The 25,625-nt window shown below is 39.7% G+C and overlaps 1 protein-coding gene across 1 annotated transcript; it reads right to left on the reverse strand.

Moving 5' to 3' along the window:
* Positions 1–2,148: 2,148 nt before the first annotated feature.
* LOC141362737 (ecto-ADP-ribosyltransferase 4-like) lies at positions 2,149–2,826 on the reverse strand. Its single transcript, XM_073864940.1, has one exon. The coding sequence runs from the start codon at positions 2,824–2,826 to the stop codon at positions 2,149–2,151; it is 678 nt and encodes a 225-aa protein (XP_073721041.1).
* Positions 2,827–25,625: the final 22,799 nt, after the last annotated feature.

A 25,625-nucleotide genomic window follows, 5' to 3' on the forward strand; every position in this document is an offset into this window, starting at 1 on the left:
CTCCATAACCATCTCGCATGTGTTGATAGGCTACTCGTGAGGTGTAACCGGGTCTGTAACCAATCAGATAGCGCCGCGGGCGGGACATTGAGCAAGTCTGCAGAGTGGTGAATACAGAGAGGCTGCGCGCGGCAGCTGTATCAGAGCCAGCCAAAGCAGCGCATTTTAAAACAAAATTGACTTTAATCAAACCACGGATCAGTGATAAGTTTTGTGATCCGTCTCGCCACAAGTGTAGTAGCACTGATCACTTTGAGGGGGGGATAAATTTATCCCCACCAGGGATAAAAATAATTAAGCAGAGGCAGGGATACATTGACCAGAAAGGGGGAAATCCCACGCATCCCCCCCGGCAAATCGCACCCTGGTTATCTGTATCTGCCTGTTTTTGACCATTGCCTGTATTTTGGATTTTGCCTGCTTTGCTGCCTGCCCTGAACTTTAGCCTGATATTTGGATTATGATTGTATGATTTACCCTGTTGGATTTGTTGGCTGGCCCTTTTGGGATTTTACTAATAAAACACCTTTTGCACATGGATTCACCTCTTCTCCGCTTTCATTAAAGCACCCGTGTTACAAAGTTACACAAAAAAATGCTCTGTTGCAATAAACACCTGACCAGTTCTAAAAAAAACAAAAAACAAGTATACTTAACTTTAAGCAGTTAGATTTTATAGGCGTTTGAGTGTACACAACACAAGGTTGTCTGAATTGTGCAATAATGTAAACTAAAATGTTTTTTCATACCGGCTCCCACAAGTTAATCGTATAAGCCAATGGCCAGCATAGGAGCTACTGTTAAAGTCATTACATCTTTTCTGACACAAATTCTTGTTGCATACACTTTGTACTGATCTATGATAGTTTCAATGCCAGCCCCAAAGTTACCACATCATTGCTGTTGTGAGCTAACTGTTAAAATATGCTCATGTATTAATAAATCGCAGGGGTGGAAAGTAAATACTTTCGTTAAAGTACTTTATTTTTTCTACTTTTTTGAGTACAATTAAATTGTGATACTTTTACTTGAGTAATTTAAACATGATGGATTCAACTACTATTCCTACAAGTCCTATTTTTCAATAAATGTTGTTAGTTAAAACACTTTGTAGTTCTGTCTTTTCTACTGGCAATTTGAAAAGTTTTCTTGTGTAAGGTTTATCAAAGTACTTTGTAACGCAGTAACTTGAGTAGTTTTTCAGCCAACTACTTATTTACTCTTACTTGAGTCATATTATTTTTCAGTACTTCTACTTGTACTCAAGTGAATTATTTCCAAATAGCAGTACTTTTACTTAAGTATAAAAATCCAGTACTCTTTCTACCACTGATAAATCGTGGGAATAAATTCTTAATTCAAGATGAACCCAAGTGCAGACACGGGTAGAAACACAATGTACACTTTATTAAACAAAATGAGAAAACAGCAAAACAATAATCCACGATGGGGCAAAGAACATGAAACAAGGCTGAAATACAAAATACTAACTGGACTAGATTAAACTTGACACTAAACTAGACTAGGGATAAATTGGTCACAAAACTCGGGTAGCAAGAAAAAAACGCACGAGTGAAGAACATCAAACACAAGGACATTAAATAGGGAGTTATGAGGGGAACAGGTGTTTCGTTATAGTTATGGTGTGAACTCCTCTATTATCTTAAATATAAAAACATTTTCAAAACTATATTTTTATAGTTAACGTTATAATGTGAATATTATAACAATGTATATAGTTATATGCGAGTTCATCATTTGTGCTCTGCATATGTGTGAATAATCCGAAAATAAAAACTGCATGAAAACAGACGTGAAGAGGTTAGCTCCAGTCATGTAACGTCTTACTGCGATTAAGTCCTTACTCTGATTATTGGAAATAATCGCATTATTGGTGTACATGTTCACGAGCTCATTGAGACCATGCATTTCCCACACAAAACATTGTACTGTCAAGACCCTACCAACATGACTAAATATAATACAAAAAAAGATTCGGGCAGGATCCTGACAAATTCATGGCCAGGATATCATTTTTTCCTGCATGTTATGTGTGGAGCTCTATAAGAAGTGAAAGTTATATTTAATATAAAAAAGAGAAATGAACGAAGATGTAAAAGCTGGTCAGCCACAGCGAAAGAGATATATCTAGGAATCGGCTGATGCCACTGCACAGTTTAAGTCACTTCTTATTCCAGAGCTTTCCAACACAAACACAGTATTACACCAGTCACCCTTCTGACCTATCCTGATATCAGTGATATTAAATGTCTCATACGGGGGAATCAGCACCTCTTTCTGATTAGGAAACTGGGAGTACTTTGACACATCAGCACCGTGACAAGTCTCGATTTCAAAACAAGATTCAGTTCCGAAAGCAATTGTTGCTTTACGATCAAGAGAGGAGGACGCAAATGAGCCAAAACGAATCTCTGTGTTATTGACACCATCAAATGTAACATTGGTACCACGATAAGTTGACTTGCATCCCTTTTCAGTCTTCTTTAGAGTCTGTATCGCTTGTGTCAACCAAAAATGAAGCGAGTACCATTTGTATGTCTTGTCTTTGTATTTCTGTTTACCGGTCCTAACATCCTGATTAAATTTACTGTATACTATAACACCAGTATACACAGAAATGGCAATTAAATGGTTTCTTTTCAGATTGTCTTTTGGTCCAGGGATGTTATTTTCACTGTTTTCCCAAACTGTTCCAAAGCCTGATATGTTAGCAGTGATTTCTTCAGGTAGATATTTTGTCTCCACCAATTTTTCCATCTTCTCTGTACACCCATCATACCGATTATCAACTGAATCCTCTGCCATATTCAATGGATATCTCTGTCTTTTAACAGCCAGTCTGTCATCCTGTATCCAATGATTACATTATCCAAAAATGATAATAACCTTAGTAATAATATAATCATGATTGTACAGTAATATACATACTCTTAATTCAATCTTACCTGTCCTAGGACAACTTTACTGGTGACAATGAGAATAAGAGCTGCAGTGATCAACATCTTGATTTAGTCTGAATCCTCAGATGTACAACGAATGGAGATCAGGTATGAGTATAATACAGTCAGAGAAACAGCAAAAGACAACAAATACAACATTGTGCTACAATACTAAACTGTGCAACACTGTTTTAAGTTTTTATTTTTAACATTTTGTTGAAAGAGACATTTGAAACATTTTTAGTTTTTAAAGCAAGCATATTTCTGTGAATATCTAATCAGGTGATTATGACAGGATTTGATAAATAAGTTTAAAAGTGTATGTTGAGATATCATACCTGTATACCTGTGCATGAAGAAAGAGTAGCAATGAGGAACAAACTCACACGAAGAACAAACTTTTATACTTTTTATGAAGTAGTAGGCGGTTCAAAAACAGCCAGTACGAAGAAAACATCATCAGTTCTTAAGAAAACTGAGCACGACTGAATATTAAATGAGCATTTGAGAATTACATCGCATTTTTTATCTGTCTGAGTAAGGATGTTTGTAAAGATCATTAGAAAGAGGTATTTTGTGGTATCATTAGAAAGAAGACACTTTGAGCTTCATTTTCCAGGTTTCAAAATTATTTTAAGATAAAAATGAAAAAGTTAGAGAGGCTGAAGTACATTGTAATACATTTTTTTTTTGCATAACATTAATACAAAAAATCTTAATGATAAATATGTGTCTGAAACCTAGAAATGCAATGATGCCAAAGCCACAAGTCGGAAGAAGTTATATTTCACGTTTGGGGTCAATAGGCCCAAATTCTTGCAAGAGTTTTTGTAAGACTAGTGCCTTTTCTAAGTGCCAGTCAGCCCCAAAATAAAAGTCTTTTGTTTACATGCATACACGTTCGTTCTTATTATTATTTATCCTTATGTTAGCGTATAAAATGCCATTTCCACACCAGGAAATAAAACGTCACACAAAGATCGTTGGATTCGTTATCTAATTGGCTACATGTTCTGTCTATCAATATTTTCCATGAAGTCATTGGAGGAATGAGCGAGTCAGATGACGTCACGATATTTGACAGCGCTGTTTGGATATTATGTAGTATACTCCCGCCTGTCAGAATCCTGCCAGATCCTTGTTTGTATTTAGATCTAGTCAGCATGGCAGGGTTCTGACAGTACGATGTTTCATGTGGGAGATGCGTGGTTTTTGTATTGACTTATTCTGACCACGCATTTCCCAGGTCTCGTCACTTTTTCCCCGATCCCTTACTTGTGATTATTTTCCAGGTGTTTGTAACTTACTTTCTCCCTATTTAAGAGTCCTTGTGTTTGTTTTCCAATGCGGGTTCATCTGTTTTACTACGTTGGTCTTGCCAGTCAAGTGTTTCCAGTGTGTGTTCCTGTTTAAGTTAAGTGTAGTGTGTTCTAGTTTAAGTTTAGTGTTTTGTTTATATGTCATGTTTAGTGTAGTTCTGTATAGTTTAGTGTTTGCCCTGCTTGTTTGCCCCATCGTGGGTTTTGTTTGCAGTTTTGTTCAATGAATGATTATTTTGTCCTTATCCGTGTCTGCATTTGGGTTCTCTGTGTCCTGATTCCTGACACCGCCTACTTTTAGAAACAATGTTTAACCGCGGTTTTGAATGGGAGTGTAATCTCATATACAAGTGTTACAATGTAAATAGTCCTCAGATTGTATATTATATTCTATTACAAGACGTTCATGTGTAAACTGATGTAAACATTGGACAATATCTATATTTCACTGATTATACGCATTTGTGGACAAAAAATGTCATTGGATGTATTTTATTGGAGAGTTTTTTTGGGTTATTCACACATAAGTATGTTGGATATCGCGTGATAAGAATGGTGAGAGAATATGGTTAACAAGAAGATAAACATACAGGTTCAGCATAATACACTGACTTGACACATTGACTAAAGAGGAAGGAAAAGGCTTTTGAGGTGTATTTTTTTCTTTCAAAAAATACCTTTTAGTCATTTTAACATCTGTTTTAAACCTGGTTATTCAAAAGTATTACACTAAAGTGTGTATATATATATATATATATATATATATATATATATATATATATATATATATATATATATATATATATATATATATATATGAAGAGTTTCGTTGCAAAACGAGATAAATTATTATGTTATCATGTTATTATTTTGTTTTATGGCGCTACTTAGCTGTATTTTTTAAGTTATGAAGGTTTAAATCGAAACAAACCAGCTGCAGTTGCATTGAAATTAATTGGAATGCACAACCAAAAACGAGATTTCTGAACAATTAAAAAAGCGGTAGTTATCTCGTTTTGCAACGGAACTCTCATATACACATCTGAAACAGATTAGATTCGATTAGTGATCGTTATACAAACACAAAGGTAAGGACTTGCGTTTATATTTTGCATGTTGTCATCTGGACTTCTGTCACAAAATACTATATATATGATGCTACAGCATATGTATCTCAAAACAGAGACTATACACTGATACGAAACCCATAGACCTTTTAAACGATGTATAGTAATGTTAATATTATTATTGTTTGTAAACAGTAGGATATATAGATATTGTTGGCAGCATTAAAAAAACTGACATCTAGTGCGCCTTGAGTCCACGATGTTTGAAAAACGCTTTGGAAAAGTTTGTGTGGGGCGGGTCTATCAACAGAAGGTCCAGATTCTATTGGGGTAGGGGTGTGTTTGTTTAGGTGATTTCAAATATCAACATTGGCTTTCAAACATCGTGGACTCTGCCTTTAAATGTTGTCCATTACTTAAAGTGCAAGAAACTATCTTGGTTCTTGTGGCAGGACCTAAATTTTAAGCATAATCTCCTCTGTGTTTATGTCTTTGAATTGTGTTGTGTTTTCCTGTTAAAGCAAATGGCTTATGATCTCTGTTTGCTCTTTTGAATGCTGTGTTAAAAATCACATGGCCATTGACATTAAGATCCTTCACTTGTTTTAAGCTACATGTTTACTTCACACCATAGGTACAAGTGACTGTAATGTGCCGCAGGTGTTCAATTACAGCATTTATATTTCAGCTTTTTCATTCTAATTTAACAATATTTGTATTATTTAATTCTCATTCTTACAGGTGAAACAACATTCTTATTAAACTTCTCATACAACAGATCTAATAATTGTTTATGATCTGGGAGGCTCAAAAAGCATTTAAAAAGTAGAAAATAGGAAAGTAGCATTCATGGAAAGTAACCAGGTTTAGCACTTTCTGTATCTCCAACTATTTAATATGTAAATAAAACATAATGATCCGCTTATGTGGCCTGCTGTCAATAAAGAGGGGCTAAACTTTGCCACAGGTAATGAACAAGCAACAGTTTCTGTCCGTGGTTTGACAGCTTTGTCTCAGGCACGAATATAACATGAGAGACATTCAAAGAGTTGAAATATGTACATTGTAAAAATGCAGCATGTAGTTAAAACAACTTAATTTTGCAAGTCAATTCAACCTACTATTTTCTAGTAAAAACTTGACTTAAATTAAGTTAAACAATTTCAACTTGATTTTACAAGTCAAACTAATTTAAAAATATTTGTTGATTCAACAAAGATGCGTTTTTTTACAGTGTAGTTACAGCAAATCCTTTTGCTTAACAACATAATTAAACATGACTTGAAAAGTCAGCTCAACACAGCAACGGTCAGTCAGCAAATTCAAATTTATTTCAATAGCTCTTCTATGAAGGTTTGTGTTTTGCAGCAAAGCAGCTTTACAGAAATATCTCAGTTCATATAAAAAGATAAAAGATCAATGATTTATGTGGAGCACGGTAATGACTGTATAGAGTAAATTGTGGTGTTTTGAGAATTGAACATGCATGTAAACGTTATTGTACAGTAAATCCCAGTAATTGTAAGTCTTAGTTGTTTGCCAAATACTTTATTAAAGACAAATAAAAGTTTACTGTAAATCAAGTCCATGAGGGAAAACAGGGCCCTGACACATACTTTACCAAGTCAATTTAAAGCAAGTTACTGTAGTTTGCTCAGGTTGCAGAAACATACTGTTAATCTAGATTTGTGTAACAAAACTTGTGCATGTGACACTATTATTTATTATCTAACTTTATTATTAAAAAATAACTTGCTGATCTGTTACCATGGAAACAAACACACATGCACACAGGCTCTGTACCAGTGCCTTTTTCTCACAAAATGAAGTGTCTTATCATCTAACATAGTTTTTGTAGAAACATAAACTGGGTAGAATATAAAAGAGTAAAATATTTCAATACAAGCACTTCAGTCAGATATATTTTTTTGCAAAAATACCCCTGCTAAAAACCCGCTATAACCAGACTTAGCACACACGTTGGTCTTAGCGGGTTTAAGCTGGAACATGGAAGTACCTGTAGCTGGTCGGTTCTTGCGTGGTTGAGCTTTAGCTGAGTCACCACCTTGCCACACTCTGAAAATTGCTGTGTTATTTTGACTCACGTTGGATAATTGTTGGACAGAACAAATTGACCCAATACCAGGTTGTTTTAACCCAACTGCTGGGTTATTATAAACTATGGTTGCATAACTACAACCCAACATGGGTCCAAAATAACCCAGCCATTTCTAGAGTGCAGGTAAAACCAGCTTGATCACGTAAAAAGTGATCAAAACCTCCCTCGAACAAGCTTGCTTTAAACCAGCTAAACTGGATATGTGAAAAATCTGTAACACTTTACAATAACAGTACATGAATAATCATGTACTAATACATAAATTAATAATTACTTTAATATGAAGTAATGATAAGTTAAGCCATGTACTAATTAATAACTAACCATAACTATGTCATAAGTCACATGAATTCATGCGTGAATTACAGCCACCTTAACTACACATTAATACATGTTTGTTAGTTAATGCATTAATTAACACTTTGGGTAACCAAAATCAAACATGCTCTAGAACAGTGGTTCCCAACGGTTTGCAGGATCTGATGCTTTGTTTGAGGTCAAATAAAGATGCATAAAAAATGTCCCACTTATAATTTTAGAAACAAAATATATTTTTCAAATTCATATGCTCACAATACCAAGATAGCAGGTAGTTAAAGTATTTTATTATGTAAGATAATTGTTTCCTATTTTTTGTGTGCTTGTCAATGTAGATGGCAAAATCAAAAGGAAGGTGGATGTAAACGTTACAGCCTACAACAGGCTGCCTGCCCGCTCATTGCACTTGTGGTCTGCTGCTTTTGGTGCTGTCAAAATATTTCAGTTAAAATAATTTTGACTATTCCTCAGAAATGACAAACATGTTAACCAAAGTCAAAATGCCAAATGTATAGTGCTCATATAGAGACCATCAAACCGTCAAATCATACCAGTTTATTTGTGAAAGCTATTAAAATGTTATCTTGATGTTATTTTAATTATTGTTTATTTAATTTTTCACATTGTATCAGGATCAGCGTTTAGCCAGGGGCGGATCTACGGGTGGATTGACAGCTTGCCCACCCAATCAGATTAATGGAAATACATTGAATGCGTGGATCACTGCGGTAAAGAAAAAACTCCTAAATAAAAACGGTGTACACCAGCAACACTAAAGTTAGCTCGCTCTTGGTGGCTCGGACTCGACGGCCCGACTGGACGGTTAAGTTGATTTTCAATAAAGCAGTGTTGAATTTTTTGCTTCTGGGTCCTCTATGTTTCAAAACCAGTGCTTAGGTAAGCCACGGGCGGTTAGCTAAATAAATGCTTAATGCTTAAATAGTTCAACGTAAATCGTTGTAATATGCTTATGACTTGCGAATGTAATGCTTATTTAACTTAAATAAACCAGGCTTAATGACATATGCAGCCTGCATATCCGACCTCTGGAGGATGCAACCTTCTGTTTGAGAGACCGCCGATCGTATTACAGTTAGATTGAATAACGTAATTCCATCTTAAAATGTACAAAACTGACAGAAAAAAACTGTCATTTTATCCTCCCAATTAATGCAAGTTAAAAAAAATTATGTGAATTTTTCTGGCCCGCAGATATATGGATGCCCACACATCAAAAACACTTTCTGCCTCCACCACTGGGTAACTTATATCTGCAGCAAACTTAGATGCGTATCTACTCATAAACTAATATAGTTCATGATTTGTTATGGTATGATTAGGTCATGACTTTACTTGAGGGGGCACATCATTACTAACTAATCGTTAACTACTAATAAACTAACATAAATTCATGATTTGTTATAATATGATTAGTCATGACTTTACTTGAGGGGGCACATCATTAGTAACTCATCGTTAACTACTCATAAACTAACATAAATTCATGATTTGTTATTGCATGATTAGGTCATGACTTTACTTAAGGGGGCACATCATTACTAACTCATCGTTAACTACTCATAAACTAACATAAATTCATGATTTGTTATAATATGATTAGTCATGACTTTACTTGAGGGGGCACATCATTAGTAACTCATCGTTAACTACTCATAAACTAACATAAATTCATGATTTGTTATTGCATGATTAGGTCATGACTTTACTTAAGGGGGCACATCATTACTAACTCATCGTTAACTACTCATAAACTAACATAAATTCATGATTTTTTATAATATGATTAGGTCATGACTTTACTTGAGGGGGCACATCATTACTAACTCATCTTTAACTACTAATAAACTAACATAAATTCATGATTTGTTATTATATGATTAGGTCATGACTTTACTTGAGGGGGCACATCATTAGTAACTCATCGTTAACTACTCATAAACTAACATAAATTCATGATTTGTTAATGCATGATTAGGTCATGACTTTACTTAAGGGGGCACATCATTACTAACTCATCGTTAACTACTCATAAACTAACATAAATCCATGATTTGTTATGGTATGATTAGGTCATGACTTTACTTTGGGGGGCACATCATTACAAACTCATCGTTAACTACTCATAAACTAACATAAATTCATGATTTGCTAATGTATGATTAGGTCATGACTTTACTTAAGGGGGTACATCATTACTAACTTATCATAATCTAATATAAATGAATGACTTGTTAATATATTATTGTGTAGGAGTTTTCCTGGAGGGGTACACTGTTAAAAAGTTATCAATTACACATTCTATACAAATTCAGCTCATCAAAATCCAAATTTTTGGTGGTTTTAAAGGAGAGGAGCAAATGTGAAAATTGGTCAGACATTTGTAAGGGGTAATAATGGCTTAAAAGAAGAACAAGACAGATACTGTATGTGCATTTTGATAATAAGACGAGCCAGTTCACACAATAACCATCGTCTGTAGGCTAACACTGATTTAAATTTAGAAAGAATAGCGTCTGTCACTTTTAATGGCAGCAGTGGAACTAATTTTAATTATGAATGCATAATTGTACATTTAATGATTAAGGTTAACGGTAAATGTTGCAAGAAATCCAGTGCCATTCCATGATGTTTGTAGCTCAGCTGCAGGAGCAAATGTATAAACAGTTTTGCATTACAAACCTAAACATTTTGCATAAACAAAAGTTATTTTGTTCTTCTAGAGAGCATGTTTGATATGGGGTACGCAAAGTGTTAAATAATGCATTAACTAACAAACATGTATTAATGTGTAGTTAATGTGGGTGTAATTCATGCATGAATTCATATGACTCATAACATAGTTACAGTTAGTTATTGATTAGTAAATAGCTTAACTCATCATTAGTTCATATTAAACTGATTAATGTATAATAATGTGCATTAACCACTTGAATATAATTTATGCACAAATACAATTTAACCCATGGAAAAAACAACCCACAGTCACAGTTTAAAAACAAACCCAATTTTGAAATCGTGTCTGTCCATCCTGCATTCCACATTAAAATCAAGATTAATGTTAAATTATTTGGAATGGTTATAATTTGATAGTATGCAGGTTTGTATTAAATATTTGTAATTGAAACATTACTTAAAATAAAGTGTTGTTAAATTATCAGAAAGCCTGTGATGAGAATAAGTATGTTGGATATCATGTGATGAGAATAGTGAGAGACTATGGTTAACAAGAAGATAAACATACAGGTTCAGCATGACACATTGACTAAAAAGGAAGGAAAAGGTTTTTGAGGTATATTTTTTTCTTTCAAAAAATTAGTCATTTTAACATCTGTTTTAAACCTAGTTATTCGAAAGTATTACACTAAAGTATATATATATATATATATATATATATATATATATATATATATATATATATATATATATATATATATATATGGATATCATGTGATGAGAATAGTGAGAGACTATGGTTAACAAGAAGATAAACATACAGGTTCAGCATGACACATTGACTAAAAAGGAAGGAAAAGGTTTTTGAGGTATATTTTTTTCTTGCAAAAAATACCTTTAGTCATTTTAACATGTGTTTTAAACCTAGTTATTCGAAAGTATTACACTAAAGTATATATATATATATATATATATATATATATATATATATATATATATATATATATATATATATATATAAACTATTTCACTAAAGTATAGATATTCCAGTACCTTATTAATAAAAGTTTGCCAGTTACTGCAAGGGTCATCGTAGTTTTCTGGTTATCATGGTTGTGTTAACCCTTTATAACAGATATTTTCTGTGGTTCTTTAAAACATCTATCATTGTGCCCATACAAAAGCAAGATAATATCACATGCTTAAATCAATGACCGGCGCCTGATTTTTCACCCATCCTCAGTGTTTTGAGAGGCTGATCAGACATCATATAATGTAATGCCTGATTCATAAGATCCTCTACAGTTTACCATAAGATAATGAACAAGCAACAGTTTTTGTTTGCGGTTTGACAGCTTTGTCTTAGGCTGTTAGGGGCTGGACACACCAAAACTTTTAAACGCGGCTGAAAACGCCTTGAGGACGGCGAATACCAGCTGTTTTTCAGCTGAGTGCCAGCTTTCTTCAGCTGAGCGCTTTGGTAGCTGTGATACTTCAGCTGTGAGCCGGTTGGTTGCTGTGGTAATGTCCCGCCCTTCTTCCACTGTAATTGGGCTGCCGTGTGAGAACTGACATTGACGAGCGGAGCTTTTCTCCCAAAGTTGAATTTCTTTCAACTCTGGACGCTCAGCGCCGGGCGTGGAAAAAATGGCGAGCGCCGGTTTTCAGCGCGGAAAAAACCGCTAGCTGCTGGCTTATTTGAAAAACGCAGAGCTTCCATTGGAAACAATTGAAAACATGCGCCGCCGCCGCGGGCGTAAAAGCGTTGGTGTGCACGCTCCCTTAGACTGTCAAAAGACGCTTTTTAATCTACAGAACAGTGTTGTAATTACACTAAAACAGCATGTGATTGTTGTTACAATAACCAATGATAAATTATTAAAGATTGATGATAAGAATGCAACACGTAAAAATAACATTTCGTTTAAACCGTTTGCGTGGATGATGCTCATTTTAGGTCGTTAGAGACATGAATGTCTGCCTCTGTCTGTCTGTCTATCTAACTTATCTATCTATTCTTTATTCTCTTTCCGTGTATAATGTTTGCTGTATTATAACTGTCTTTGTAAAGTGTCCTTAAGCAAGGGAAAGGCGCTATAGAAATGAAACATATGATTATCATTATTATTATTATTTATATATCTTATAGCATTTGCGGGGCATCTACATTTAAAATGTGAAATTTGAACGTGCAATAGGACATGAATGGCCCTTTATTATAAAACAGATGCAAAATAAAATTGGATTGAAACATCCATCATTTTAGTGTATGAATAGCCTGGGTTTCCCCATGCTGCTTTGCGTGCAAATTTATTCATGCTACAAAGCATGGAAACTATGGACCTTTTTTGCCCCTGAAATAGGAAACCAATCACAGAACGGGGAGGGCGCAGCAAGACAATGACGTCGTCTTTGCGACACACCGAAACAGTTTTGTTTTTTACAACATGGCAGCAGACGCGAAGTTATTTTTCAATGCAGCCTTAGATAGTGTTCTAAGTTGTTTCGAACGCAAGTTTATTATAAGAAAAGAGCAACTTTTGGCGTTAAACAATTTCATATCCAAGAACGATGTTTGGATGTGGCAAGACATGATAACCACAGAATTTTATAGGACCAACCTGCTAGGCATCGTTGTCGACAAAGTACAATTAACTAATAAATTGTAAGTGGCATTTATTAATATCATATTGTCATTATGCCTGTACTGTGGCTGTTACAGTGCTACTATGTTGTTTTTCAATACAATATACAGCTACCGCTTTAGTTGCACAGCAAAATTAGCAATGTTAAATCAACAATTTTACATTGCTTTCAGCTGTGTGTATGTCACACGTTGGGGCTGGCTGCTGCTTTAATTAAGCCACGCCCCTTTAACTTCCACCTCGAGGAGGTCCCCAAAGCCAACCCAATGACCAGACTGTCACGAATTCGGTTTGGTCGATTGTTTTGCTTTGGGTTTTTGTGTTGTGTCTGTGTGTGTTCTTATTTTGACAGCTTTCATGTGCGCGCCGTTTCACTCGGGTGCTCCTCCCTTCACTCATCATTCTCACCTGCGCCCGCACCTGATGGTAATTAATTCCTCCTCTCGGTTTGTTATTTAATTCCCCTCTTCCTGCAGTTCTCTGCGAGTCCGTTGTCTTATGTTTATCGCCTATCTAGTCTTGCCCTGTTTATTTGTTTTCTAGTCTAGTATTTTTTTCCCTTGTGCATTCTGTCGTGTTTTTGCCCGTGCTGCCTGGTGTGCTTTTACTTTCTCTGCTTCAGGATTACGCTCTGTGTATCTCTGCTGTGTTGGACTGTGATTGACAGATCTTCAGTACTGGCGCTGTCCAGTGGTGCTTGCTGACCATACTCGCTGCTAGTTCAGAGACTCTACTGACTGTTTGCTTCCATCTGCTCTCCCTGCGGTTTACAGCGAGTTTTTTTCTCGTAGTGTTGGTATTGTGGATTATCTTACCATTGTAATCTACCACTACTTCTCCCTGTTTTTATACAGAGAAATCTACACGTTGGTTACGACCAGCGATCTCATCACCCTGTCTACGCGCAGCGGAGCTCGTCACAATTTGAAGCTAGCGAGTGTCAGAGATCAAGCATCACCGCGCTGTCTATTCGCCTGTCAGTTATAGCAGAGATTTCTTCACCCTGTCACCAAGCAGTGGATACGTACATGATCAGCAGAGATTTCTTCACCCTGTCACCAAGCAGTGGATACGTATATGATCGAGCAGAGATTTTTCACCCTGTCACCAAGCAGCGGATACATTCACATCGGAACTCTCCAGCTAGACTCTTTACATCTATTTCACCCTGCTCTTCAAGCAGCGGATCTCCTCTCTCTCTCTCTGTTTTTGGTGACTTTATTAAAGGAACACATTGCAATTGGATCCTTGTCTGTTTGTTATTTCCTGACAGACGGACTCGCCAGAAATGGATCCAGCGGATGTGGATACGGTACGGAATGCACTCACTCAACAAGGAGCTTGGCTGGGACAGCAGGATTCCCAGCTTTCTGCCACCACTCGAGAGGTTGCAGGTCTCACTGCCAGGATCACAGAATTAACCACCCAGATGGATCGACTGCGGCTGGAGTCTCGCCGTTCTAATGAATCAGAACCTCACATCACTAATCCTCCCACTTACGATGGTGACCCAGGTTCGTGTCGTTCCTTCCTCTCTCAATGCTCTCTTGTGTTTTCTCTGCAGCCACGAAGATTCACTGCCGAAAATACTCGTGTGGCTTTTGTCATCACTCTTCTTACCGGAAGAGCTAGAGAGTGGGCAACGGCAGTATGGGACACTCAGTCTCCGTGTTGTCACTCATTCGAGGTCTTTAAGACGGAGATGATGAGACTTTTCGATCGGTCAGCACAGGGAGAGGCGGCTGCAGCCCGGTTGGTTCGGCTGAAGCAAGGTGACCGGACAGTCACGGATTTCTCTGTGGAGTTTCAGACATTATCTACTGTGTGTGGTTGGAACGATGCGGCTCTACGGGCACAATTTTTGGAAGGATTACGAGACGATATCCAGGATGAGATTACCGTTCACGAGATTCCTCGCACCTTGGATTCACTGGTTGAGCTGGCCCTTCGCATTGAGAGTCGTATGTTGTATCGCAGCCAGCGCCAGTCACTTCGTCATCGGGTTTTTTCTGATGAGATCGTTACTTCTGTTTCACATTCTAACTCTGTTAATCCTGCTGTCCCCAGCGAACCCATGCAACTTGGCAGAATGCGGCTCACACCAAAAGAGAGAGAGAGGAGACTCAGCAATGGACTATGTCTGTATTGCGGGAGGTCTGGACATCTGGCGAGGAGCTGTCCGTTAAAAGCCAACGCCCACCGGTAGTTCCGGGAGTTCTGGTGGGCACTGCTGTGAACGAAATCTCCTCTTCTTCTTCCACGCATCTACCTGTCACGGTTTCGTTTGAGGGTACGGATTTTTTGTCGAGGGCTCTCGTGGATTCGGGAGCTGAAGGAAACTTTCTGGATGAGAGGACGGCTCGAGAGTGGGGACTTCCGTTTTGTGAACTCAGGGTACCTCTGGCAGTATGGACACTTAAGGGACAACAGACTGCACAGGTCACTCATTGCACTCCACCCGTAAGTCTTTTTGTTTCTGGTAATCACCGTGAAGAGATTGTGCTTTACCTTCTGCATGATTCATTATCTCCCATTATTTTGGGTCATGCATGGTTGGCACAGCACAATCCTCACATTGATTGGCAGCGTAATGTTATTTTGAGTTGGTCCTCTTCTTGTCACGTGTCCTGTCTTGGTGCAGCTGTTTCGGGCTCTTCTTCTGTTTTTCAGGTTCCAGCGGTCGATCTTACCGGAGTCCCGGCGGAGTACGCTGATCTCTCTCAGGTGTTCAGTAAAGCCCGGGCCACTTCTCTGCCTCCTCACCGGTCATACGATTGTGCTATCGATCTCCTCCCAGGCACTTTTCCGCCTAAAGGTAGACTTTATTCTCTGTCTGCTCCTGAGAGAGAGGCTATGGATAGTTACATTAATGATGCTCTTCGCGCCGGTCTCATCCGCCCCTCTACCTCTCCAGCTGGAGCAGGGTTCTTTTTTGTTAAAAAGAAAGACGGCTCTCTGCGTCCGTGCATAGATTACAGAGGGTTAAATGACATTACTGTTAAGAATAGGTATCCCCTACCTTTAATGTCTACAGCCTTTGAATTGCTGCAGGGAGCTCGTGTTTTCACCAAATTGGATTTACGCAACGCTTACCATCTTGTGCGTATCAGAGAGGGAGATGAGTGGAAGACAGCATTTAATACCCCGTCCGGACATTTTGAATATTCCGTTCTGCCGTTCGGGCTTTGTAACGCCCCTTCTGTCTTCCAGGCTCTGGTCAACGACGTATTGAGAGACATGATTAATAAATTTGTCTTTGTGTATCTCGATGATATTCTCATCTTTTCTCCCTCTTTACAGATACACACTCAACACGTTCGCAGAGTTTTACGGCGTCTGCTTGAGAACCAGTTATTTGTTAAGGCGGAGAAGTGCGATTTTCATAAGGAGTCAGTTTCGTTTTTGGGTTTTGTTATCGCCGCCGGAGAGATACGTCCTGACCCAGTTAAGATTAAGGCGGTAGCCGAGTGGCCAATTCCCGACTCACGTAAAGCGTTGCAACGATTTCTGGGTTTCGCCAATTTTTATCGGCGGTTCATCAGAAATTTCGGTCAGATTGCTAAACCGCTTACTGCTCTCACCTCCACTAAGGAGAGTTTTTTCTGGAATCACGATGCTCAGGAGGCCTTTGATAAGTTAAAGGTCCGGTTTATCTCTGCTCCTGTGTTTTCTTTTCCAGATCCTAAGGCTCAGTTTATTGTTGAGGTGGATGCATCTGATGTCGGGGTAGGCGCTGTCCTTTCTCAGCGGTCCTCTAAGGATGGAAAGGTGCATCCTTGCGCCTTTTTCTCCCATAGGTTAAATCCCACTGAACGCAACTATGACATAGGTAACCGGGAGTTGTTAGCGGTCAGACTGGCTTTGGGTGAGTGGCGTCATTGGTTGGAAGGTACCTCGGAACCCTTTCTGGTCTGGACGGATCATAAGAATCTGGAATACATCCGTTCAGCCAGGAGGTTGAACTCGCGACAGGCTCGTTGGGCTCTCTTCTTTGACCGGTTTAACTTTACCCTCTCGTACCGGCCCGGTAGTAAGAACGTTAAGCCCGATGCTCTCTCTCGTTTGTTCGAGGGTCCCGATGCTGTGAGAGCCGAAACCATCCTTCCTGAAGGAAGGGTGGTTGGAGCTCTCCGCTGGGGAGTCGAACAGCGGGTGAGGGAGGCCGGACGAGGGGTAGAAGTGCCAGAAGGGTGCCCGGCGGGTCTGTTGTGGGTTCCGGCTGCACTCCGTTCCGAGGTCATCCGGTGGTGCCATGAGTCCAAGTTTGTCTGCCATCCAGGAATTCGGAGAACGTTGCTTACCGTCCGTCAACGTTTTTGGTGGCCCTCTATGAGTCAGGATGTCAGACAGTTTGTATTGGCCTGTCAGGTTTGCGCACGCTGTAAAACCTCTCATCAGTCACCTGTTGGTCTGCTTAATCCCCTTTCTGTTCCCTCCCGCCCTTGGTCACACATAGCCGTAGATTTTGTTACCGGCTTACCTTTATCTAAAGGCAACACCGTGGTTCTTACGGTGGTGGATCGCTTCTCCAAAGCGGTTCATTTTATTCCCCTGCCCAAGCTTCCCTCTGCCAAAGAGACGGCCCAGGTATTAATTGAACACGTTTTTCGGTTACACGGTTTGCCTACTGACGTGGTATCTGATAGGGGTCCTCAATTTGTTTCCCGTTTTTGGCAAGAGTTCTGTAGACAGATCGGTGCCACTGCCAGCCTGTCTTCAGGTTATCATCCGCAGACCAACGGCCAATGTGAACGTGCTAATCAGGATCTCGGTCGAGCCCTCCGCTGTCTGACATCGCGATATCCGAATTCTTGGTGCCAACAACTTCCCTGGGTAGAATACGCTCATAATTCCCTGCCCGTTTCATCTTCCAATATGTCCCCGTTTAAAGCCTCGATTGGTTATCAGCCCCCTCTTTTTCCCTCTCAGGAACCCGATGCGGCGGTTCCGTCTGCTCTAGCTTTTGTTCGACGTTGCAAGCGCACTTGGAACAGAGCTAGGTCAGCCTTGTTATTGGCAGCGAGACGAACCAAGGCCGCGGCCGATCGTCACCGGCGACCTGCCCCTCGTTATATTTGCGGGCAGAAAGTATGGCTTTCCTCCAAGGATCTGCCTCTCCGGGAGCCTTCTCGCAAACTTGCTTCTCGGTTCCTTGGGCCATACACTATCACTAAGGTCGTTAGTCCGGTGGCGGTTAGGCTCAGATTGCCTCCTGCTCTCGGTCGGATTCACCCGGTTTTTCATGTGTCTAAGATCAAACCTGTGATTTTTTTCCCACATTAACCCTGTTCCCTCTGTCCCCGCTCCTCCTGCACCCCGACTAGTGGACGGGTCTCCTGCTTACACTGTCAGGAGATTACTAGATATGCGTCGTCGGGGCAGAGGTTTTCAATATTTAGTTGACTGGGAGGGGTATGGTCCGGACGAGAGGTGTTGGGTACCGGCCCGGGATATTCTGGACCCTGGCCTGATCGAAGACCTCCGTCGGCGACAAGGTAGGCCCCTTCCTGGACCGCCTTGAGGCAGTCGTTGGGAGGGGGGTACTGTCACGAATTCGGTTTGGTCGATTGTTTTGCTTTGGGTTTTTGTGTTGTGTCTGTGTGTGTTCTTATTTTGACAGCTTTCATGTGCGCGCCGTTTCACTCGGGTGCTCCTCCCTTCACTCATCATTCTCACCTGCGCCCGCACCTGATGGTAATTAATTCCTCCTCTCGGTTTGTTATTTAATTCCCCTCTTCCTGCAGTTCTCTGCGAGTCCGTTGTCTTATGTTTATCGCCTATCTAGTCTTGCCCTGTTTATTTGTTTTCTAGTCTAGTATTTTTTTCCCTTGTGCATTCTGTCGTGTTTTTGCCCGTGCTGCCTGGTGTGCTTTTACTTTCTCTGCTTCAGGATTACGCTCTGTGTATCTCTGCTGTGTTGGACTGTGATTGACAGATCTTCAGTACTGGCGCTGTCCAGTGGTGCTTGCTGACCATACTCGCTGCTAGTTCAGAGACTCTACTGACTGTTTGCTTCCATCTGCTCTCCCTGCGGTTTACAGCGAGTTTTTTTCTCGTAGTGTTGGTATTGTGGATTATCTTACCATTGTAATCTACCACTACTTCTCCCTGTTTTTATACAGAGAAATCTACACGTTGGTTACGACCAGCGATCTCATCACCCTGTCTACGCGCAGCGGAGCTCGTCACAATTTGAAGCTAGCGAGTGTCAGAGATCAAGCATCACCGCGCTGTCTATTCGCCTGTCAGTTATAGCAGAGATTTCTTCACCCTGTCACCAAGCAGTGGATACGTACATGATCAGCAGAGATTTCTTCACCCTGTCACCAAGCAGTGGATACGTATATGATCGAGCAGAGATTTTTCACCCTGTCACCAAGCAGCGGATACATTCACATCGGAACTCTCCAGCTAGACTCTTTACATCTATTTCACCCTGCTCTTCAAGCAGCGGATCTCCTCTCTCTCTCTCTGTTTTTGGTGACTTTATTAAAGGAACACATTGCAATTGGATCCTTGTCTGTTTGTTATTTCCTGACAGAGACAACACAAGTGCACATAAGTATAAAAGCATAAACTTTATTTAAATTAATTAAAATGGATTTGGGAAATGAGGAGGGGGAAGGGATTTAAAACTAGACTCTTTGTTCTGCCCTCCAGGTGGGGCGTGGTCGGAAGAGTAAAGAGGGGGGGGGGCAGATGGGGCCAAGTGTCCGGGATCCAGGACTGCTGGTTTCTCTCACCTTTCCAGCTTGAGGCGACGTACAGTAAGTACGGTGCAGGTAAGTTTTCCTCGTTCTCTTTCTCTCCACAGGCTGCGGGCTGGGACACAAAGATGGGTTATTCAGACTGCTGGTTTCTCTCACCTTTCCAGCTTGAGACGACGTACAGTAAGTATGGTGCAGGTAAGTTTTCCTTATTCGCTTCCCTTTATCTACTCCACACAGTAACACTCTCGGTCAGATAACAGTCAATTTATATAGACATTGTATTTGGATGAAATGTGGTGGACTTACAGTGACCGGGCTCTCTCGATTTGCCAGATATTTCGAGACTGTTTAGTGATGAAGCGTTGGGGGCAAAACCTCTCAACGGCTGCTGCGGCTGCAGAGGGGAAAATGCTACGCTGTCTCACCGAGCCGAGCGCTGCCCTCTCCTCTCCACTTCCTAGACTGTAGAGCACTGGACAGGGGCGCCCCTTTGAAGAGGCCTCGGGACAGACGGGATCTACTCCACCTCGCTCTGCAACAGTAAGCGTTATGTAGATGTCTGTACAAGCAGCATTAATCCTTAGTTGTACTCACACAGCCTCTAGCGGTCCAACTCTTCACCACCACTCTGCGGAACACCCCCAATACAAAGGATGACAGCTGACGAACACCACAGTAATACTGCACATCCAGAACTCACTCACAACATATGCCAGGTAATAACAACTGAAACCGGCAGCCTTTTCGTTCTCCCACGGCGAGGTTAGCGAAGGCAGGGGTTTTCTGACAATACACACACAGCAGTACACAGCACCACGTCAAAGTGAAATTTCCACAACAACACAGACTCACCCACCGCACTCAAAGTGAACATTTAGGACGCCCCGTCTTCCTCCACTTCGCCGGAGTCCGTTAGACGGTGTTTAGCACGACCCAGTCAGCATTCACGTCGCTGTGATAGCCCCAGTTTGTCCTCTTCCGGCTCACCCACCACACTGTTCAGGGGTAGGGCCGTTCTCCTTTTCCCGGAGTTGTTCGCTACAAAACAGGTTAGTGTACAGTGTGTCCCAAAATCAATGTTTCATACTCACAATCCTGTAAGATCTTCTCTAATGTCCTCCTCTTTGATACACACAGGCGATTATTTCCAGCCACACAGAATGAGGCGTTTCTTTCCCCAACAGGGTTGCACAGCGATTTCACTTATGTCACAATATCCTCAGTATGGCAAACACTCACGCTAAACTCCGCTTCTCCTTTTGTTTCGTTTCCAGTATTCTCCAATCGTCTTCCAGCCACTATGGTTTATTTCGTCCCACACAGCCGCGCCAGGTTCAGCCTGAGAGGAAAAACAGCCCAACAACAAACGCACCAAAACAGCACCAAACGAGCCCAACCACTCAACAACTGTGGTTTTAGCTGATTCTTTATACTGCCCTGCTTGTCGTTTACTCCAATCATCAGCCGCTAATGTTAACTAGACACACCTGTGTTAAATTCGCTGATTTTCCGTCTCGCGGCACTTACCGGAAGTTCCGGTGTTCGTCTTTTCTAGTCCAGGCGGAAACACTCTCCTAATTCCGGTTCCGCCCCTGGAAAGATCGTCACCGTGTGACATGTACACATACAGATAAAAGTCGTTTACGTTTGAACACATGTCACTCTACATACGTCATCTGGTATAATTGAAACGATTGGCTATGAGCTCCATACAGACGCATTTGATAGACATTCTTAGTGCCCAATAAACGGCTCTGGGCATTTAACCACGCCTCAAATACGAGAAAATTAGCATTCTCTATGAGACTGGTCTGGTGTTAGCCAGGCTAGTGGATGAATCATTTTTGTTGAGAAATGGCTCAGTACCAGGCCTGGCATCCAGTAGGATGTTATAGCTACTTAGTTTCCTAAAGACAGGTATTTTTAATTTACTTATTACATGATTATATTTATATGATAATGAAGTGAATGACTGCTTGCCACATTATTAGTTATAAAAAATTGGACATATTGAAATATTGATTTGACATATTTTATTAGCTCATATTAGCTAACAAGTTCAAACATGGCATGAGTGATATATTGAACATACTGTATACAGTAAGTTACACAAACAATGTCAGCAATGCTCTGTTGCAATAAACACATCTGACAGGTTCTCAAAAACAATGAACAAGTAAAACACTTTACTTAACTTTAAGCAGTTAGAGTCTACACAACTAAACCTAGAACTGAATTTTATAGGAATTGTGCAATAATGTTAACTATTTTTTTTTTCAAACCAGTTCCCACAAGGTAATTGTAAGCCTATGGCCAGCATAGGAGCTACTGTAAAAGTCATATTTTCTGATACAAAACTTTGTTGCACACACTTTGTACTGATCTATGATAGTTTCCATGTTCATAACAGCCCCAAAGTAACCACATCACTGTTGTGAGCTAACTGTTAAAATATGCTCATGTAAATTGTGAGAATAAATTCTTAATTCATGGTCAGGATTTTCTGCATGCTATGTGTGGGGCTCAATAAGAAGTGAAAGTTATATTTAATATAAAAAAGATAAATGAATTAAGATGTAAAAGCTGGTCAGCCACAGCGACAGACATCTGTGATATATCTGGGACTGGGACTCAGCTGATGCAACTGCACAGTTTAAGTCACTTCTTATTCCAGAGCTTTCCAACACAAACACAGTCTCACACCAGTCATCCTTCTTGATTTCAGTCACTTTAAATGTCTCATATGGGGGAATTAGCACCTCTTTCTCATCAGAATACTCAGAGTAAATTTCCACAGCAGCACCTTTTACTAACATACCTCAACATATATGAGAGCCATTGTTTTGTCACAAGATGCGCACCAGTCTTGTTTTTTAGTAGGGTTTGTTTGTAAAAACGAAAATGTCCTAATATAATTAAATCCTAGTCCTGTAAACCCTGTCCGAGAAACTGCTTCAATGTGTTGAGCTGGCACAAATGTACATATCTCTGCTGAGAAACAACCATCTTTGTGTCAGCTTTACAGAGGGTTGATATTGCATCCATTACACAGTCGCCAAGCACTTTACCAGTACATACACCAACAGCTTCCAGATAAACACTTGGGATCAGCTCCTGATGACTCCGATAAAGCTGTGTCTTAATTTATTGCAGGGTGGTCTTGCTTTACCTGTTGTAAAGTTACATTAAACCTTCATATGTGATCAGATGTCATGCAGTGATATTAAATATTTACAGTGTGATCAGATGTTGTTATATTAAGCCTTTACAATGTGATCAGATGTTGTGCAGTTATATTAAACATTTACTATGTGATCAGATGTAACCTGCCATGCAGTTATATAAACCTTTACAGTGTGATCAGATATTATCTGGAATTTCTTAAACCATATGTGAGCTTTGTAGATTCCACTTAAAAGGATTTAAGTCTCCTGATTTGAAGGAATAAGTGTTGGCAAGTTTGCAAATGAATTCTATCATGTTACCACATAAAAACGAAATAGTTATTGGACTGGCAAAGGTGCACATTTGCTTTAAAAAGACGAAATCACTGTGTAAATATTGGTAGACATACTTTTAATAATTTTCAATGCTGCTCCATCAACTCCTGACAGGACGAGGTAATTAAATATGCCAGGTTATTTGCCGCGGCCGCTTCATATTGTCTAACCACGAGACGATTGATGGGACAATATAAGTCTATCCGAGCGTCGTATGAAGTTTTAACCGTGCTCTTAATTTAAAACATTTACAGCAGTAGCGATATTTGTCATTTCGCTAAAGTTATAGTGAACTACAAACAATCTTCTAACCACCAAACTAACCACCGAATGCACTGTGCCATATTAGCAGCGGAAGTCGGTTGACAAAATGCAGAAGAGCGAAGAATTAAAAAGGGGCGTGGCGGAATAAGGTGAATACAATATATGTATACAATACTGTATACAATTTGCAGCTACCGGTTTAGTTGCATAGCTTTCAGCTGTGTGCAAACGTACCGATAAAGGTTGTTTATGTTTGAATTCATGTCGCTCTACATACGTCATCTGGTATAATTGAAACGATTGGCTATGAGCTCCATACAGACGCATTTGATAGACATTCGTACGCCCAATAAACGGCTCTGGGCATTCGTAAACCACGCCTCAAATACGAGGAAATGAGCATATGGTTCCCAGACCATGTCTCATTCTCTAAGAGACTGGTCTGGTGTTAGCCAGGCTAGTGTATGAATCATTTTTGTTGAGAAATGGCTGCTCACCCAAAAATCGTGACTGCACCCCAGTCCAGCAAGCCTAGTACCGGGTCTGGCATCTAGTTGGATGTTATAGCAAATTAGTTTCCTAAAGACTTGTATTTTAATTTACTTATCACATGATTATATTTATGATAATGAAGTGAATGACGGCTTGCCACATGATTAGCTATAAAAAAAATTTGGACATATTGAAATATTGATTTGAAATATTTTATTAGCTCATATTAGCTTATTAGCTAACAAGTTCAAACATGGCATGAGGCATGAGTGATACATTGAACATACTGTATACAGTAAGTTTGTAAGGTTTTGTTCTGTGTATTTTTGTTATTAGGATTTTGATACTCTGTTCTGTTCTGTTCCGGCTTTTATTTTGAAATTGATTATGCCATGTCACATTTCACACTTCCTGTCTGTTTTTGTATATAAGCACTTCCTGTACACCTGCTCCTGGCTGAATATTACAATAGTAAGCCCAGCCTGTTATTTTGCTACCTGTCTTAATCTGTTTTCTGTTTATCTGTATCTGTATCTGCCTGTTTTTGACTATTGCCTGTATTTTGGATTTTGCCTGCTTTGCTGCCTGCCCTGAACTTTAGCCTGATATTTGGATTATGATTGTATGATTTACCCTGTTGGATTTGTTTGCTGGCCCTTTTGGGATTTTACTAATAAAACACCTTTTGCACATGGATTCACCTCTTCTCCGCTTTCATTAAAGCACCCGTGTTACAAAGTTACACAAAAAAAATGCTCTGTTGCAATAAACACCTGACCAGTTCTAAAAAAAAACAAAAAACAAGTAAAACAATATACTTAACTTTAAGCAGTTAGATTTTATAGGCGTTCGAGTGTACACAACACAAGGTTGTCTGAATTGTGCAATAATGTAAACTAAAATTGTTTTTTTCATACCGGCTCCCACAAGTTAATCGTATAAGCCTATGGCCAGCATAGGAGCTACTGTTAAAGTCATTACATCTTTTCTGACACAAATTCTTGTTGCATACACTTTGTACTGATCTATGATAGTTTCAATGCCAGCCCCAAAGTTACCACATCATTGCTGTTGTGAGCTAACTGTTAAAATATGCTCAGGGTGCGATTTGCCGGGGGGGATGCGTGGGATTTCCCCCTTTCTGGTCAATGTATCCCTGCCTCTGCTTAATTATTTTTATCCCCGGTGGGGATAAATTTATCCCCCTCTCAAAGTGATCAGTGCTACTACACTAGTGGCGAGACGGATCACAAAACTTATCACGGATCCGTGGTTTGATTAAAGTCAATTTTGTTTTAAAATGCGCTACTTTGGCTGGCTCTGATACATCTCTGTATTCACCACTCTGAAGACTTGATCAATGTCCCGCCCACGGCGCTATCTGATTGGTTACAGACCAGGTTACATCTCACGAGTAATAGCCTATCAACACTTGCGAGATGGTTATGGAGCTGTGTGTCGAAAAGATGAAATGCAGCATATTCAGCCGCATATTAATAAAGCGGGAATAAAGATCACAATCTGATTATCTGTTTAT

This window comes from Misgurnus anguillicaudatus, unplaced genomic scaffold (assembly GCF_027580225.2).
Source record: "Misgurnus anguillicaudatus unplaced genomic scaffold, ASM2758022v2 HiC_scaffold_29, whole genome shotgun sequence".
In the NCBI taxonomy this organism is placed as follows: domain Eukaryota; kingdom Metazoa; phylum Chordata; class Actinopteri; order Cypriniformes; family Cobitidae; genus Misgurnus; species Misgurnus anguillicaudatus.

Excerpts from the sequence above, each read along its gene's own strand:
- LOC141362737 (XM_073864940.1), bottom strand. The coding sequence starts at position 2,826 with ATGGCAGAGGATTCAGTTGATAATCGGTATGATGGGTGTACAGAGAAG.